The following is a 19,374-nucleotide window of genomic DNA, read 5'->3' as shown; positions in this document are numbered from 1 at the left end:
CGTACACACCAGTTTATGCCCTTGCTCTATTTTCTATGCATACACAACATGAAACAATGAAAGAATCCTTTCTCTCCAAAACAAATTTGGAGATATGATATTTGGGAAAGTGCATTGGCATCCTTCAGTCTCGAAAGACCATGGTATCATGCTCTGGATTTCCCAGAGCATGAAGCTTGCATAGGCTTGGGAAAGTACACCCACAGAATATGTGTAGAGAAGTTGTGAAAAGTTCATCGTTTACATAGATGCATTCTGCCAACTGAATGGCAGAACTGCACACACCTAATGTGAAACAACATATACCTGCCATACACTCTACTTTTGACACCAAAGATGTGCACTACAAAAAGTTGTTCTTTCATAAGCGTCCAATACCATAGGTTCAGGTAAAATGGATCCATGCCTCACTTATATCTATAACAAATATAAACATTTTAAAATGCACAATGCTCCAGATGGTGTGCTAAGTTAAAATCTGCATTTTTATATAAAGCATTTATTAAAAATAAGTTTGTAAAAATAAGAATCGAGATATCTGTACAGTAGTTGAGCACAAAAGAAACATGTTTTGTAAAATAAACAAACAAAAATAATAATAAACATTTAAAAGCCTATTTACAAGACTCTAATTGGAGTACGATCATGAATCTGTCACTAATGGCTGCCATTGTACTAATTCCATTGGCTGACTGGGTTTCTTCTAAAATAACATTTGGTAAAGTGTTTCTTAAACATTTTATACACCTGTACTGTGTTATTTGAATTTCTGTATTATAAAATTTAAAACCTTGAATAAAAACGTAGCCTGACATTCTATCAGGATTAAACGATACAAAACAGAACAAAACAAAATACAGTAATGATCAATATAGATAAAATGTCTGAGCATGTATTTGAAATAATGCATCAGCAAACACAATAGTTTTTTCGATTGGATTATAAAAAGGGGTTCCTAAATACAATCAGACAGATGTTCTGCATCTGGGTGGGTTCTGTATCTATGCTGAAAGACTGGAGAAAGCAGAGTGGGGCTGCAACTTATGTACACCTTTAGATATTTCCATATGATTAAGACCTTTTATTAAATCCCCCCACCCACGCCAAAAAAAAAAAAATTCCTGGTAGCAATTTCTGTAAAATATACATGGAAACAATATCCTATTGTATTTAGCAACTATGATATGTTTCCCAACAGGCTAAGAAAAACCTTCTAAATACATTAATATTATGGTAACATGAAAACCCCTTTCCCCCCCAAATTGTGCATTTGGAAAGTTGAGTGAACCTTGTGAAGCTTTGAGTTTGGTTTCATTTTTAAAAAAGGTGTAGGAACATCTCTCCATTTTAATTCTTTTAATAGCTGGAAGGACTAGCATAAGTCAGTCAATTTTGTGCAGTGATTTGCAATATGGCAACATTTCAAATGTCTGATTTTCCAGTGTGCTGGGTGCACATTCTAATACTGAAGTACTTGAATCAGCCATATTAATGTCCTTATTTCAGACCTTATTTGTTGTATCATATGGATCCTGAAGTATTATGTATTAATTGTCTGATTAGGGATAGAAATGTCTATAGTTCAGCCTTCAGTCCCACAGTTTGATGAGACCATCCCACCCACAAGTGATCACTTTGGATGTTTCGTGTGGGTGCCACACTGCCCCAATGCAAACTTTGTCATGGGCTTTCAATCTACTGTAGAGTTTTGTTGTCTTCCAATCCCAGATATTTAACTTTCCATCTGCATCACCTGAGGTCACATAGCTGTTTCAAAAGAAAAAGAAACAAAGAGAAAAATATACATTACAAAATAATTTTAAAACATAGTCAATTCATAACATTAGAATACATTTTTACAGAGAACTGATAAGACCTTTCCTACAGTTTTAAAGTATGTAGATTTTCTACTACTCTTAGCTGCTTTGATGTCCCAATGTATTTGTTAAGATGGGAAAACATGACAATGTAACTGCTTCAAAAATGTAGGACACTTAATCAGAAGTCATCTCAAATGAGCAGAAAGGCATGATAGCCGCCTAATCCTTAATGTCAGATGATTTGTTTTGGCAAAAATTTATACAACAAAACAATCTATTCAGCTCTGTATGGAGGGTTTAAACTTATGCTGAAAACCAGGTGTAATTTTGATTGTTGGCAAGGGTGGACTGCTCCCGATTCAGACCGGTTTATAGAACCGGTAATGGGAATTCCCCCCCCCCCCATCGAACTGCGAGTGAGCACCGATTGGCCACGCCCCTGAACTGGCTCTAATAGTGGCACCGTCTTGTTTTTGGCTTCTGCACACGCTCAGAGGTTGTTTCTTGCTTCTGCCCATAAGCTTGGTTTTTGGCACGGGAGGAAGCAAACTGGCAGTGATGTAAATTAGATCCCACCCCTGGATTGTGGAATGCAAAATCATACACAATGGTTTTGTGATGCTCAATTTTGTTTCTAGGCAAAAATAAAACTAAAAATGGAAAGCTTGCATTTTTAACTGTTTCTGATGCCACGTTAAGGCTCAACTCTCTCTTCCCACCCCTATTTGACCCATGCACCAAAAAAAGGCTGCCCAAATTCTACAGGATATCCATATAATACAGGGTTTGATAAGCTGCTGTAGCCCAAAAACCAAATCTCAAGTCCACTAATTATTCTGCCGGGCTCTCTGGTAGGAGCCTCCCGAAAATTCAAGGGTACAAATTTCAGATACACACACATTTGAAAATTCAAAACAATGTTCCTTATCACAAACTTCAAAATAAACTAAGCACTCTTTTTGTATTGCAAAGAGCACTCGTCCCAAAACAACCCGGTAGTCTGTACAATTTCCCTTAAGCAGTCATTAAGTACTTAGCTAGCAGCTGTGAAGAAACTTCACACCCCTTCTTCTTCCAACGAAGTGAGACACACACACACACACACACACACACACACGTTGCTCTGCTTTGGTTTCAAAGGCGTGAAAAATCAACAAACAAAGTCCAGAAAACAGCAACACACGATTCCTGAAGAACTGTGATCAGCTACTCTTCCACAACGGCCAAACTCACACGCTTCTATTTATAGCAGCAGCCCCAATTACTGGAGCCCCACCCAACCACAGGTGGCCTCATTTTCTCTTGTAATAATCCTTCAGTTGTTGGCTCCTATGCATCACTCTACGCATGCGTGGATGTGTCATTAATTCTTGTTCAGAATCCAAGGATGATACAGATGATTGATCTCCTCCTGGGCTGTCTGCCAAACTCCCCTCTTCCCTGTCACTCACGCTTCCTTGGTCAGAGGAGGCTTCATCAGCAGATTTGATCGGGAGCAAAACAGGCCTGCGGCATGTGGATATCTCCCCCACATCCACCTGCACATTCCTTGGGGCAGGAGCTGGGCCAGAGCTAACCACAACACTAATTAGGCTTTATGTAGTAGCCCAATAATGTGTATTATATTCTGATCAACGATAGTCTTAAAAACCTTTACATCCAGAAAACATTTGACAATTATATGGCAGGTTTATATAAATAGATTTCACTACCTGTGGAGCCAAACTTGAAAATAAAAACAAAAGTGATACATAATCTATATTATGTATGTAAAAACAGTAGTACATACCTCATATCAGGTGAAAAATCTACTTGGCAAGCGTAACCAGCCACCATATGACCTTTGAAGATTTTCTTTTTGTTTAGCCTGAATCTGTTTTGAGCTCCAAAAATCAAAATCTGATTGTCCATTGATTGACAGGCAAGCCATTTTCCTGTTGAGGTAAGATATTAAGGCACATGTGAAATCTCCTACCTCATGGATTTTAAGAATCAAACATTCCTGTAACATATAAAAATGTAAGCTACAGATATCTAAGAAATCATTTGCCAAGGGCAAATGCCTGCAATGTTACCATCTTGATCCCAAAATTAGATTTACTAGTATTTCTGGCATTGCTGATTTAACATACAGAATTCAACTTGCAAATTGGCATCCAAAAAATATATGCACCATATAGCAAAGGTGGATAACTTAAAATATAACAAAAAAACCACCAAGACAAGGAAAATAGCTGTCAGAGCAAAATACGTACACGGGAAATATGGAAATAAGTCTGATCAGCGCAGGATTACCAGCATTTAAAGTAAAGAATTAAAAAAAGCTAGTTTCTATTCTGCCTTTAAAAAAATTGTTTTTGCTTTTACCAGATGTTCCTCTGCAACATTTACACATTCCAAAACCCAGATAAAATATTTCTGAAATATTGGATGTTAACTTAAAAAATACTAAATATGATTACATCTTTTAAAAATAAAATATCCTGTGTAAGATAAGATAGAAATATATAAGATAGAAATATAAGCTTACCATTTGGAGATAAAGTCACTGCTGGCATTGAATGCATACTTGGTTCTGCTATGTACTTAAAATCTACTGGGATGTCCCTACAAAAGTAAAATACATGAATTGAAGGCTCCTGCAAATAAAATGTTCTTATATGTAGGTCACAGTATTCCGATATGAACCCATATTTCTGAAGTACAGTTTTATTTACATTTGACATCACAATTAGCATTACATGTTGTTGTGACGTGATGTATCGGGACTTTTCCCCCCTTCACTAAACCAGGCATGGGCGTGGCCCGCAAGTGTCCATCTAGCCCAGGGGCCGGCAGTTTGTCAGCCCTGATCTAGATGTTTGTTACTTTGGATACAGGTTAAACACCAAGAGTAAGGAAGAATTTCCCTACCCTAATCTTGATATGATTCTGTAAACCGCTTGGAGTGTGCCATGTATAGGTTTAAGTGCTAATGCTAGTAAGAGGTTACATTCAAGGAGTGTTCCCTCTAATTTTTTTTCGGGGTGAGCGGAAAAGTATAGTGTCTGAGCGGCAGTCCCTTTGGCACTGGGCGGCACATAAGTATAAATAAATAAATAAATAAATAAAGTAAGTAAGTAAGTGTGGGCGTGCGCTATCACACATGAGCAAGTTCTTGCATCCATAATTCTATCCTTTCTATGTCTTCCTCCCTCTTTCCTCCCTCCCACTTTCCTTTCTATCTTTCCCTCCCTCTTTTCTTTCTATCTTTCCCTCCCTCTTTCCTTTCTATCTCTCCCTCCCTCTTTCCTTTCTATCTCTCCCTCCCTTTCTTCCCTCCCTCTTTCCTTTCTCCCTCTTTCCTTTCTATCTCTCCCTCCCTCTTTCCTTTCTATATTTCTTTCCCCCTGCCTTTCTCCAAGCCCTTCCTTTTCCCTCTTCCTAACTACCCCCTTCTCCCTTCTTTCTATCTCTCCCTCCCCCTTTCTCTCTCCCTTCCTTCATCTTTCATTCCCTCTCTCTCCATCCCTCTTCCTTTCTCTCTTCCTTCCTTCCTTCCTCTCTTTTTTGTTCTTTCTCTCTCCCTCATTCCCTCCCTCTATGTCTTTCCCTCCCCCTCCTTCCCCCCCCTCTTTCTCTCTCTCTTGCTTTCTTTCCCTGTCTTTCTCTCTTGCTTTCTTTCTCACTTTCTTTCTCATTCTCTCTCCCCTCCTTTCTCTCTCTCTCTCGTTCACCACGCCGGCAACAGAGAGAAAGAGAGAGAGAGAGATGGAGAGAGAGTGGAGGGCGCCGTTGTCTTCGCCTCTGCCCGGCGGCTCTGCAGCGAAGAGGAAGCAGCCGCGCACCGCCTCCCGGGAGCCCGGCTGACTTTTGGAGCCATTTTGTTTTCGGCCGGGCGGAGGCAGCGCGCGGAGGCGAAGACACAGCGCCCAGCCAAGCTCCGCCTCCCGGGAGCCCAGCCGACTTTTGGAGCCGTTTTGTTTTCAGCTGGGCTCCCGGGAGGCGGAGCGTGGCTGGGCACCGTGTCTTTGCTTCCGCGTGCCGCCTCCGCCCGGCTGAAAACAAAACGGCTCCAAAAGTCGGCTGGGCTCCTGGGAGGCAGAGTGTGGCCAGGCGCCGTGTCTTCGCCTCCGTGCGGCTCTGCAGCGAAGAGGAAGCAGCCGCGCACCGCCTCCCGGGAGCCCAGCTGACTTTTGGAGCCGTTTTGTTTTCGGCCGGGCGGAGGCAGCGCGCGGAGGCAAAGACACGGCGCCCAGCCAAGCTCCGCCTCCCGGGAGCCCAGCTGACTTTTGGAGCCATTTTGTTTTCAGCTGGGCTCCTGGGAGGCGGAGCGTGGCCGGGCGCCGTGTTGCAGCGGAGGAGAAAGAGAGGCGGAGCGGGCAGCGAGCGGGCGGCCAGGTGTTCGGGGGGCAGCCGGCGCGCGCTCCCCAAATCTCCCTGCCAGCCCACCCGCCTGGAACATTCAAAATAAGAAAACCCTTCGCTCTTACTTTGAATGTTCCGGGCGGGCGCGCAGGCAGGGAGATGGGAAGAGCGCGCGCCCGCCAGCCTCCGGAGAACGCCTGCCCCCTCCCTCTCTTGCAGAGGAGGAGAAAGAGAGGCCGGGCGGGTGGGGGGCAGGGCCGAGAGGCCAGGAGCACGAGGGGGCCGGAGGCACCATGGAGAGGCAGGTGTGGCCGTGGCTCCCTTCTACTGCCAGCGCCTCCCCCCCCCGCAGGCTGGCAGGGGGATGGGGAGTGCGCAGCCGAGGAAAAGGGTGCGCACGGGGGTATTTTGGAGCACGCGCGCGCTCACGTGCGCAGCTTACAGGGAACGGTGCATTCAAGATATGGAGATAAGACCATCTATTAAAAGCATTTAATAAATTCTAACCAATTAAATCACACACACACACATTATAGTGTACAGAGGCACACATATAAACTTGATTAGACATACACATATACAAACATACCCTGTGCTATCTATGTTTTACATTATGTTGTGGTTATTTTAACAATCTGAACTGTGAATTAACTCCCTACAAAGCATGATTTACAACACTTCTGCCATTGATGTGTATATTAAAAGACTAAGATATTTCTTATTAGACTTTAGTAAATTTCATTTTGTCAATCTTCTTGTAGCATCTAAGGCTGTTTTAGTTTCATTAACTAAATGTCCTCCGGAAGCTCTTTGGAGAATTTGCTATAGCTAACAGAGATTTCACAATGAGGATTAGCAAATGCAGAAAATATTCATTACACAGCTACGTCATATTTTCATGCAGTATATTAATGATGAATTATTTGGCATGTACATGATCTCAGAAAGGTTAATTGTGATAATTTTGTCACAGAACCATATAAAATAAAACCAAATGCTCTGGCCTACTGTACAACCAGAGAAGCACTTGCACTTTAAAGAAATCAAATAGGATGGTATGTAATAGAAAAACCTTTTATTTTATTACAACCAAAAAATTAAATAAAAAAGTTTGATTTGACTGCTGGCTTTTATATACCTTTAAACCAATCCAACCCATGTTAGAAAAAGCAAGTAATTTTTTACCACCTATATCAATTGAACCTAGACAATCTGCATTCAGTAAGCACTTGGTTAGCCATCTTGAGCATCAAGCATTTTGCTCTTCTTTCATTTATATCTGGCCTGTTATTCCGGAGCTTCAGGTGGTGACTATCTAATAAAAACTTACCTGCCACTACAACACATTCATTCGTTACACGTTTCGTGTGTTACTGAAACAGGGCTGGGGGGGTAGCTGGCCTCTGAGTATCATTAAGTGGTACTGAAGAACCAGCAGGTGGCGCTCTTTCATTAAAGTCAAAAGCCAATTAAGGACCAAATCAATTATTGTTCTACTCCTCCTCCCCCAAAGAAAAGCCAGTCACCAAATAGTTGCCTTGAGTCACATGATTCTTCTTTTCATTCAAAGTTAAAACTCTTTGTTGACTAAATCACCATTTTGAAATCTCAGATTTAATATTACATTAGAAAATATCTTCTTCGCAGTCACTTTCCACAACTTTCTTTTCCATTTTTTTCACTTTTAGTGAATAGCAATCTCGCTAGTTTTATTTTAGCGCCAATACAGGCATACCAGATTACCAAAATAAAAATAAAGATCAAGAATCAGACTTTGAGACCTGGTATGGGATCAGTTAATGTCTCCATCTTCAACTATCGGTCAGAGACGAAAGACTGCAATTCAACATTCAAAGCTCACTGGATCACAGCTTGCTTTCTGGCGTTCTGGATGTTCCATCGGAGGTTTTCATAGAAAAGACTGGACAACCCTTTCTTTGCACAGGATGGCATAAATATTCCAGCTTTGGGCAGGGGGTTGGACTGGAAGATGCTCAAGGTCCCTTCCAGCCTTTTGATTCTATGATTTCTCTTAAGAAATAAATGAACAAGTGTGATGCTTTTGTATCGTTTGTTTGCTTGGGTTCTCTTTCTCTTACACAGAGAACAGAGGTGTCATATTTATGCAGAAATATTGACCATTAGAAATGGCTCCCAAACTTTTCAGCAGCAGTGTAAATATAATAACCTGGGATTGTGAAAAGACTAATGGAAATGTATAGAGAAAACAATGCATTTCACTGCTGTAATTACTTTTTTGCCTTGGTCCCGTTACTGTCAAATGCAATCAAACTTCAACTTACCATTCCCAGACTCTTAAACTCTTGTCATCCGACGTACTCACAAATCTTCGGTTCTCATCCACAAAAACAATGGTGTTGACAGCCCCCAAATGTCTATCGTATTCCTGAACAATTTCTCCACTTCGACTATCCCACTGCAGAGGAAGACAAGCATGAATTCTTTTTTTCCCCCCAAAATTTGAAGGGAATGATACACAGCGTTTGCAAAATTTTATGGAAATATTCTAAAGTATCTATATGTTAGAAAACTCAACTCAACTTTAAAAAAAAAAGACTTTAAAGGGAAATAGCGTATTTGCAACTGCAAGGAAACCATTCGAATGAAGATTTGCAAGCTGAGTTGAAACTATATTGCTCTAAATAAGTTATGAAGCTTTTGGGTTACCTGTACAATTTTCTTATCCGACATTCCTGCAACAAAAAGGTTCTGCTTATCTTCATCAGGATTGAATTTGACACAGTAAGGGACTTTCCTGTTGGTGAATCTTGAGATACACTGTCCTAGAGTGAAAACAATTGAATAGGAAGATGTTTACAACTTTAGCTTTTAAAGTATGATTTTAAGACAGCTGACTGGAGAGACTTGTTGGTCTAAGATTTCCTGAAAACCAGGAGAGGGAAGTAAAAAAAGACAATTTGTGAGGGCAGTTAGAGTGTTTAGAGAAGAAGGCAAGGTTTCATGGCACTGGAACTGGATACAGAGTAGTAAGTTATAAATCATTTGGCAATGTTGGACTCACCTATTCTAAGAACTGACAGAGGTTGACAAAGAAATCTTCTTGCCCTGAATAACAGTAGCACTTAGTCTCATATGCCACTTCACAGTGCTTTAGAGCAGTGTTTCCCAACCTTTTTTGAGCCACGGCACATTATTCATATTTTCAAAATCCTGGGGCGCTAAAAAAATTTTGGACAAAAAAAAACCTCTCTTCTTCCCTTTCGCTCTATTTCTCTCTCTCTCCCTCTTTCTCTCTTCCTTTCTTCCATTCTTTCTCTCTCTCCATCCCTCTTTCTCTCTTCCTTCCTCTCTTTTTTGCTTTCTCTCTCCCTCCTTCCCCCCTCTTGCTATCTCTCTCTCTCTCTCTTTCTCTCTGTCTCTCTTGCTATCTCTTTCTTTCTCTCTGTCTCTCTTGCTATCTTTCTCTCTTGCTATCTCTCTCTCTTTCTCACTCTCTCTTGCTATCTCTTTCTTTCTCTCTCTCTCTTGCTATCTCTCTTTCTTTCTCTTTCTCTCTCTCTCTTTTTGCTTTCTCTTTTTCTCTCTCCCCCCTCTCTGAGCTTCCTTCTTCACAGCACACCTGACCATGTCTTGCGGCACACTAGTGTGCCGCGGCACACTGGTTGGGAAACACTGCTTTAGAGCCCTAAGTGGTTTACAGAGTCAGCATATTGGCCCCAATAACAATCTGGGCCCTCATTTTACTGACCTTGGAAGGATAGAACACTGAGTCAAGTTTGAGCTGGTGAGATTTGAACTGCCGAACTGCTAGTAGCAGGCAGTGAACAGAAGTAGCCTGCAAGTGCTGCATTCTAATCACTGCGTCACCATGGCTTATGTGTTACTAATGAAGGCGAATATTTGAAACTCAGGGTTGAAATGAGGGGTCCTTGGTGCTCTCTGAACTTAATTGTTTTATTTATTTATTTATTTATTTATTGGATTTGTATGCCGCCCCTCTCCGGAGACTCGGGGCGGCTAACAGCAATAATAAGACAGCGTATAACAATAATCCAATACTAAAAAACAATTAAAACCCATAATAATAATAATAATAATAATAATAATAATAATAATAATTTAAAAAAAACCAAACATACATACAGACATACCATGCATAAAATTGTAAAGGCCTAGGGGGAAAGAGTATCTCAGTTCCCCCATGCCTGGCGGCAGAGGTGGGTTTTAAGAAGCTTACGAAAGGCAAGGAGGGTGGGGGCAATTCTAATCTCTATTGCACAAGTTTCATTACCCAAACCAGATAACATCATCAGTGCTCATGCTTATGTCTGGTAATAAAATATTAAGGCAGAGGACAAAAACAAGCAAGTCAGACGGTAGGAATATAAAGGAAGCAAGCTTATATATTTAGACAAACCATTAGTCAGTCTAGCCTGCAACAATTAGCAACGGACTCTGCAGAGTTTGTGAAGGAATCATTCCTAGCTTTTCTTGAACATACTAAACAAGGAAATTACAAAATAGAGTACAGTGTTCCCTCAATTTTCGCGGGTTCGAACTTCGCAAATAGCCTATACCACGGTTTTTCAAAAAATATTAATTAAAAAATACTTCGCGGGTTTTTTCCTATACCACGGGTTTTCCCACCCAATGACATCATATGTCATCGCCAAAATAATAATTTTTGCAAATAAATAACAAAAATAATAATTATTACTAATAATTAATTATTATTATTATTATTAATAAATAATGATGTTTATAAATATCAGGATCACTAAGTGTCTTATTCAATGGTGAGTACCAATAATAATGGTGAGTAAATGGTTGTTAAGGGAATGGGAAATGGTAATTTAGGGGTTTAAAGTGTTAAGGGAAGGCTTGTGATACTGTCCATAGCCAAAAATGGTGTATTTATTTCCGCATCTCTACTTTGCGGAAATTCGACTTTCGCGGTGGTCTCGGAACGCATCCCCCACAGAAATTGAGGGAACACTGTATTTGCTCTTTTATTGAGCTGTAAGTCTGTCCTTTCCATCTCAACATGTGCATATATGACTGACATGTTTTTATGTTATGGAAGCACCCTTTAAAGTATCCTAAAGGTACATTGCATCATTAAGAGAGCAATGATGTATCCTGCTTGAAGCTTATCTTTTGAAAAACGCACATTACATAAGCAGTCTTTCGACGCATACAAATACCTGTTTCAGTGTCCCATAGTTTGAGATAGCGGTCATATGCAGCACTGAGGAATTGGTTCCCAACATTGTTAAAGCATATATCCCTAACAGCTTTACTGTGTCCTACAAGATGGAAATCATACCATTAGATGGAAGAGAAGTAGAATTTAAACCTCTAAACAGGGCATCAGCATGATGTATAATGCAACATAGCTTGCAAAGAACTTTGAAGCGGCAGAACATGACGGCTGGATTCAGGCACGACTTTATTTATTCCTCCTTGCTCTTATTTGTAAGATTAGATACCTCTGGCTAGCATAGTGTAGAGACTAGCACTACAAAAAACTACAAACTGGTAATTGTATCTATACCAGTTTGCACAAATACAGTTCTCGGATAAGCAGTAAATATAAAGGCAAGCATCAACTTTTCCATGGACCTTAATAAATTAGAGAATCTATTAGACTTCTTGTCATGAATCTGACTTCTCAAAATGTAACTGCAAAGAATTGAAGCAGGAAGTCTATCTCAGCCAGTAGTTAATCTGTTCCGTAGATTCTCTGTGTTCAGAAACAGAGGATGAAATGAGGGGATACTTCCGTATACAGCCTATAGGCAAGGGTCCCCAAACTTGGCAACTTTAAGATAGAAACATACGATGGATATATGTTTATCCCAGGCATGTTTAAATTCAGTTACTGTGGATTTATCTACCACGTCTGCTGGAAGTTTGTTCCAAGGATCTACTACTCTTTCAGTAAAATAATATTTTCTCATGTTGCTTTTGATCTTTCCCCCAACAAACTTCAGATTGTGTCCCCTTGTTCTTGTGTTCACTTTCCTATTGAAAACACTTCCCTCCTGAACCTTATTTAACCCTGTGGACTTCAACTCCTAGATCTGTGGACTTCAACTCCTAGAATTCTCCAGCCAGTTATGCTGGTTGGAGAATTCGGGGAGTTGAAGTCCACAAGTCTTAAAGTTGCCAAGTTGAAGACCTCTGCCCCATAGAGTTAGCCTGGTTTCCATTTCCTTTTGAAGCATTCCCATTGGGAGAACATTCCCATATTTAAAAATATCTCACAACTCTCTCTAAAAATATGTGAAGAAAATGGTTGTACTTTTTAAATAAATGTTTTATGAAATAAGTGTTTTCATAACTCTTGATAAGATGAAGACTAGCTATTTAATGATTAGCTCTAGCCCGTAGAATATTCACACAAAAATATTTTTAATCCTATTGCTATTTATTATTTAGATTTGTATGCCGCCCCTCTCCGAAGAGGGGCTATTAATAGGCATGGCTGATAACAAGTAATTAAAACCACTTTTAAAATAACAATATCCATTTAAAAGTCAAAATCAGCATTACAAAACTGAAATATCTTATCTGAAAATCATCCAAATGTCAAAGGCTTTGATTTACACCTGTCTCATATTAATGAGATGTTCTTGGTTAACATCAGAAAGAGTAAAATTGTGCTTTTGCACTCAAATCTTGTATGCCTTATATTTAAGCTCATGAATATGCTCACTAACCTCCAAATTTTGGGAAACTTTGGATTACATAAAGCATACACAGCTCAGTTATTAAAAAATGCACATGTACAGTCATTTTTAAAAAAGAGTAAATAATATTACCAATGAATGTTCTCAAACATCTTCGTTCACCATACACTTCCCAGAGCTTTGGAATGGAGGAAAATACAACTTTAAGTAGAATCACACATGGCTGTTATATATGCAAAGACTGCATTTTAAAATCAACCCATCTTCAAATATAAGCTATTGTACAGTTTGTATATTCAAGCATAGGTAAATTAAAAGCATCAAATCCCCTTTGTGAAAACTTTGCAGCTCAGATAAAAAGAAAGAGAAACTGGAGTCTTAGACATGACATTTGCTTTGTTAAACACAGAAGGTTCTCTCACCACTAGTAGTAACAGTATATACTGCATATCGTAGATGCATTTTTTGTGTGTACATGGTTGGTATGTGTATATGTGGTTGGTAAATCCACAGTAACTGAATTTAAAGATGTCTGGGATAAACATATATCCATCCTAAGATAAAATACAGGAAATAGTATAAGGGCAGACTAGATGGACCATGAGGTTTTTTCTGCTGTCAATCTTCTATGTTTCTACATATAAGTAAATTTTAAAAGTATAGGGGAAGTGATCAAGGCACGTCCTAACTTAATTATGAGGGAGGAGTTTGAGTTGGCCAATCTGAATATCTTTACTACTGCGAGTTCTGCCACCTATGGTCTGCATTCATGTTCTTTCAGATTAGTTACATTCTTGGGAGGTGGTGATCCAAATAGTGACTAATGTCTCTTTGTGGGAAGGAATGATTCCACCAGCCTCACCCCCTCGAGGGACCATTCTTTGTTAGAATATTCATGACTGGAAGAGCCAGTGGTAACAAGGTCAGCCAAGGAATAGACATAGCAACTCAGTCAGCCAATAAGAGCTAACTACTTCTGAGTCTGTGCAGAGAATCGAAACTGGAATTTAACCTTAAGGCTGGACGTGGCTCCAGTTTCCACTGTGTATTCTTTCATCCTGAACTCTGCTGTAATGAAACTAACTCTCCTATTTATATTTACCTGTAACTGATTGAAGAGAAATACTCTGCTAATGGTATTGTAAATATATGTTATTATGTGTATAAAGAAATTATTGAATCCAGCTGAATCGGTCATCCATGTGCACTTCTGGTTTTATTTTACAATTAACTTTAACATTCTTGGACTCTAAGAATTTGGGTATCTTCTGTCTAGTCTCCTGGGGAATCAGTGAAAGCATTATTACATTGGTTGCTAAAATAATTAGTGAAGGATGTAAGACTGATGAGAGATCCTGACACATTTTTTTGGAGATAGAATTGTAGGCAGAACTGGGGGGGAAATGGACATGGAAGAAAGGGAAATAGAGTGAAAAGAGAATGCATGCAAGCAAAGTATATGTTTCATAATAAAATGAATAAAAATGGGCATATGAAAAAATTATAGGCAGAAGCTATTTGGAATGAGATGAAATTATGTTACAAAGAATCATAAAAATGTCCCAAGTTAATCTACTGGGAAGCATGAAAAAGAATACTTGGCAGAATCAACTGGGAGGGATTCTGAATGAAAAAAATTATGAATGATTGCCACAAAAAGTGATGAGAGACAAATATTATATAATGGGCATAGAGAGAAAAAGATAGCTGCAAAAATATTCAAAAGGAAGTAATGGTTGGTATTTTAAAAATCCAAACTATTTTTCAGAAATATGGGCATTGTGGATTAGTGCAGAGGATCAATACAATCATTTTTATAGCACAAGATCTTGTTATGCCTAACCAACATTTTCATCTTTTAACATTGGCTGTAATGGCTTTGCTTTACCAGTTACAAGATCTGTCCAAAACATTTGATTAGCTATTGCGAGGTGGAGAAATCCTGACATATTCACATCTCCACATATTGAATTATAGACTACTTTAAAAATCCTAAATTAGCATGGTCAGCTATGAAGGATATTGGGAATTGCAATTCAGCAAATCTCTGGAACTATGGGTATACTAACTGATTTAAATTAATGCATTTCTTAACTAAATAAGCACTTAACAGCTCTTAAAAGTTATAATCATGGATGGCCCTGGCAAAAGCATGGCAATTGCCACTGAGTTTACATTAATGAAAGCATTAAAGAGGAAATGTAGTCACAACAAAATTAAAGCAGGGATAGTAGTATGCTTGGAATTCATTTACCTTAATTTTACAGTCCATGGAACAAGATAAGAGCAGATGAGCGGAAAGAGGAAACAGCCTGACGGCACTGACTCCCTTAAATAAGAACATAACTATGAATATGTATTCATTTCCCTTTTCAAAATATGTATTTCAGTACCATATATCATTTGCTTCTAGCGCTATTAAGTTTTTGTGCCTAAACACAGCAACAGTTCTACATCTCCTAATGACTAGGCTTTGAGTTGGTTTTGTCTTCTAATTTTTAAGGCCAATATATTATGATTGCAGTATATTGTAAATTTTGAGTAGTTTTGGATAAGCCCCTCTTCTAACATGCTGGGGAACTGTAATTATTCAACGTTAACAAAGTAATAGCTCCTATTAAAACACAAAATGGGCATGGATTCAAATCGCAATACTTTTCAATCTACAAAAAGAAGAGTTAATGTCAGATATCTATACGGCAGGGATGGGGAACCTTTTATTGCTCGGGTGCGCCAAAAGTAGTACTAGTACTAGAAGCAAATGATATAGGGTGTGTATGCACGCTAGCATGTGCCTGCATACCCACACCCATGTTTTCCCCTCCCATGCATGCACACAACCCCCCTCACTCCGCTACCCCCTAACACATGCGCACAGGCCTCACCGAAGCCTCCAGACTCCTGAAACCTAGGAACAGTGAAAAACGGCCAAACCGGAAGTTAGGAAACGAACCTCCGGTTGGGCTGTTGAGCCATTTTTCGCTGTCTCCAGGCTTCAGGAGGCTTTGCTAAAGCCTGGGGAGAGCGAAAAAGGCTGAAAATCAGCTGGCCAGTGTGCACATATGTGCTGGAACTGATATAGGACAACACTTTGTGTGCCCTGAGATATGCCACAGGTTCACCATCACTGGTATATGGTCATATTTTTGATAGCCTTCTTAGACAATTTAATACCCACAATATGAATATAGCAGTTTCCCACACCATTAACAAATATTAATGTGCAGTAAAAGATGCTAATACTTAAAATGAGCATTGAGATAGTGTAATTCAAAAGCAGCTATGTCCCTATGAACAGATGTCTTCTCTTCATTTAGGGAAAGAGGTTTTCTGCCTATCAAATGGCTGGCCTACATTATTATTATTACTATTACTATTGCTACTACTATTATTATTATTACTATTATTATTCCTACTTTCCACATTATTTTGAGACTTCCATGCTTCCTATATACATGGCCATGTAAAAATGGGAGATTTTCCAAGCAAAAATGGAAGATTTTTGAGCCACAGAAAATACTGGGATAAGTTAGGTTTGGAATGTATACCTTCAAACTTGCTGTGAACTCACCAAAATCCTCCTAAATACACACAAAAGACTTTATAACCCACTGCTCTAATGACTGGCATTTCCCCCAAGTTTTCATCTTAATAACAGATACCATTGGTTTCCATGAATGAGCAGCCATTCAAGATTAGATCTCTAAGGCCAATGGTTTTAACATATAGATGTGAAAAATACTTTGATTCTGAAATGGTTTGTTTTTGAGTCTGAAACAGCTGCTCTGAGTTAAAAATAGTTTGTTTTGATTATTCTGGAAGTGTTTTGAGATTAAAACATCTGTTTCCAATTCAAAACACAACTGTTTCAAGCTCAAATTACTTCCAGAATGGTTGAAACTACTTATTTTAAATATAAAACAGTATCTATATTTAAAAGTAACCTATATGGAAAAGTAGTGATAACTAGCAGAGATAGGCTAGAAATTGGGAATAAAATTGATATACAGTAATAAAATGTGCCTAGTATTATCCTGTGCAATTTTTCTTCCATATTTTGAAATTCTGGTAAATTTGGAATGGGATTAATCTACCATATTTTTCAGAGTATAAGACACCCCCCTGAGGCTGAAAATTTGGGTCCGCCTTATCCTGAATGTAGATCCTTTTGAAAGCTTTTTTCCCAGTGCTACACTGCGCTAACGATCTTCCTGGCTCTTCCTGGCTTGCAGGCTTTTTTCATTGTTACTCGCTCCGAAGGTTTTTTTCCAGCCCTAACCAAGGGATAACATAATGTGCTGAAGCTGACCAGAAAAAGGATGCTAGCCAGATGAATACCTGTTAGGGAGATTCCCCCCTATTTTCCTCCCCAAAAACTAAGGTGCGTTTATACTCCGAAAAATATGGTAATTATGATCAATGAAAGGATTGCAAAGACAGAAAAGAGGAAAATATAATTTTTCAGCTGTTCCTTACCTTTGTATGACCTGACCATACATGGATTTGTTTCTTAGGAAGGTAACATTTTTCAGGGGGTACTGTCGAACGTAGGTTAACACCAACATCCTGAGGAACATGAAGGTAGGACCTCCCTTGATAGTCATACATATCTTTGACTAAAAAAAAGAAAGAATATGAAATAATGGGGGGGAAATTCTAATTTTTACTATCAGAAATAGATTACAGCAATTCAATGTTAAGACAGCTGTGATTAAATTGAAGTGGATCCCTAACAATGGCCTAAAATTCAATTTCTTTGGGTAGCTTCTATTAATACTGATACATGTGTAGCTCAAATTCAGCTTCTTTCTATCCTCGAGCTGTCTGGGCATATTTGTATTCTTTTCTGTTCACCCAGTGAGGTCAAGTCTCTTCAGATCCTGTCCTTATGACTGGGACTTGGAAGTAGGCATTCCCATTATCCAGGCCCCTCTTTGGAATCCCTTCCTAGCAGAGATCAAGTCAGCTTTGTCTCTCTCATCTTGACGACTGTTGAAAATCAACCTGTTTTCTCTCAGATTAGAAGAGAGCAAGTGGTAACTGAGCAAGGTGGGCTCATTTTTCAGTTTTAAAATCTTACTTGATTTAACCATTTTGTACTTTACTTAAAATTTTGGGTCATCTTTTGTTAATGCTGTTAGCAGCCCTGAGTCATTGTGAGAAGGAGAGACATAGAAGCAAAATGAATACATAAATAAACAGGTTGATTGAGAACTTAAGAAATAGTAGGTCACTAACATGATTTGGCAAAAGGTTTAGATTTATGGCAGGGTAGGCATGCACATTTAAAAAAATGCTGCATTCAAAAATAATATTTGTGATATATGTATATGTGGCATCTCTCTTGTGTTGGAGGACATTCCAATGGGAGGAAAGGGAATGGAGGAAGGAAATCAAATGAATGAAAATATATAGATGCATATGAAAAATATCCCAAATGCTTAATTTCATCCTTCAAACTGATTTGCAATATGGAAAAGAGTGTTCCGTTGAGTCATAAGAAAAAAAAATGACAACAAAACCTCCGATGACATGCATAAATCCTAGGATGATGACCAATGGAACTGGTTGCAGAAAGAGAAGGAAGCATTATGTCTGGAAAGCTTATGATGTAAGGTAGGAGAAGAAACCTCTCTCCACGTTGCTATAGATTTTTCACATCAACAACAAAACATAATGACTGCAACTTTAAACTTTAATAGCAAAAGCGATGAATTTTAATTAGATTATTTCTTTGTAGAGTAGTAAGAATAACTGATGTTAAAATATTTCTTCCCCTCCTGTATTAAGGGCATCTTTCTACTGAATCTGCCATACATTGGAGAGAAGTGCAAACTGTGGACTGTACTCACTTAAGGTAGTTTATCTATAAACTCTTACTTTTTTCTCAGCTGCTAAAATATATATATTTATTTTTGTTTTATATTTTCATTTTTCTTGTTTTATTATTACCACCCAGAATCACTTTTATGAAATAGGTGACCATAAAATTAAATAAATAAAATGCACACAATAAAAAAACACCTTACAAATATAACAATCCAGATGTGTATAGAAACTACATCAAAAGGAGTTTTTAAAATAAAAATCAGCGAGCTGAAATTTGAAATCAGTATCCAAGCAAATGACATTTCCACAACGTTCCCAATAGTTCAATCTGCCACATCTTAAGTTTAATTGCAAGTTCAATTTTTTCCTGTGTTACCATAAACCAAAAGCAATTGCTAAGCTTATACACATACACACATACATAAAGAGAAGCATCTAGTCTGCCCTGACTTCTAGCTAAGATGTATTAGTTCAATGGTATGGTATTATCTTTAATAGTGATACAGTGCAAACTTAATAACAAAACTGCAGATTAATTACTAACAGTATCACTTACCATGCAAAACTGTCTTTTCTTCTCCAGGTTTATCATCTTCATGTTTGCCCTTCTTCTGCCTTTTTGCAGTTATTTCATCCAGTTCCCTCTGTTCTTCCTAATTTGTCAAAAATATTAAAAATTACAAATCCTCACTTCTACAGGTAGT

The 19,374-nt window shown here is 38.7% G+C and overlaps 1 protein-coding gene across 5 annotated transcripts in view; it reads right to left on the bottom strand.

Moving 5' to 3' along the window:
• Window positions 1-483: 483 nt before the first annotated feature.
• CDC40 (cell division cycle 40) overlaps window positions 484-19,374 on the bottom strand; it is a 49,111-nt gene continuing 30,220 nt past the window's right edge. For all 5 annotated transcript variants that reach the window (XM_070733364.1, XM_070733363.1, XM_070733365.1 and 2 more), the window contains 10 exons: window positions 19,227-19,323; window positions 17,318-17,457; window positions 15,096-15,170; window positions 12,974-13,019; window positions 11,354-11,455; window positions 8,856-8,971; window positions 8,471-8,604; window positions 4,351-4,427; window positions 3,610-3,754; window positions 484-1,767 (listed from right to left, as the gene is read on the bottom strand). In XM_070733364.1, the coding sequence (XP_070589465.1) occupies window positions 1,590-1,767; window positions 3,610-3,754; window positions 4,351-4,427; window positions 8,471-8,604; window positions 8,856-8,971; window positions 11,354-11,455; window positions 12,974-13,019; window positions 15,096-15,170; window positions 17,318-17,457; window positions 19,227-19,323 (1,110 nt within the window). In that variant the 3' untranslated portion in view covers window positions 484-1,589. The remainder of the gene's footprint in view (window positions 1,768-3,609; window positions 3,755-4,350; window positions 4,428-8,470; window positions 8,605-8,855; window positions 8,972-11,353; window positions 11,456-12,973; window positions 13,020-15,095; window positions 15,171-17,317; window positions 17,458-19,226; window positions 19,324-19,374) is intronic.

Source organism: Erythrolamprus reginae, chromosome 1 (genome assembly GCF_031021105.1).
Source record: "Erythrolamprus reginae isolate rEryReg1 chromosome 1, rEryReg1.hap1, whole genome shotgun sequence".
In the NCBI taxonomy this organism is placed as follows: domain Eukaryota; kingdom Metazoa; phylum Chordata; class Lepidosauria; order Squamata; family Dipsadidae; genus Erythrolamprus; species Erythrolamprus reginae.
This window is presented reverse-complemented; position numbering and strand designations above follow the sequence as displayed.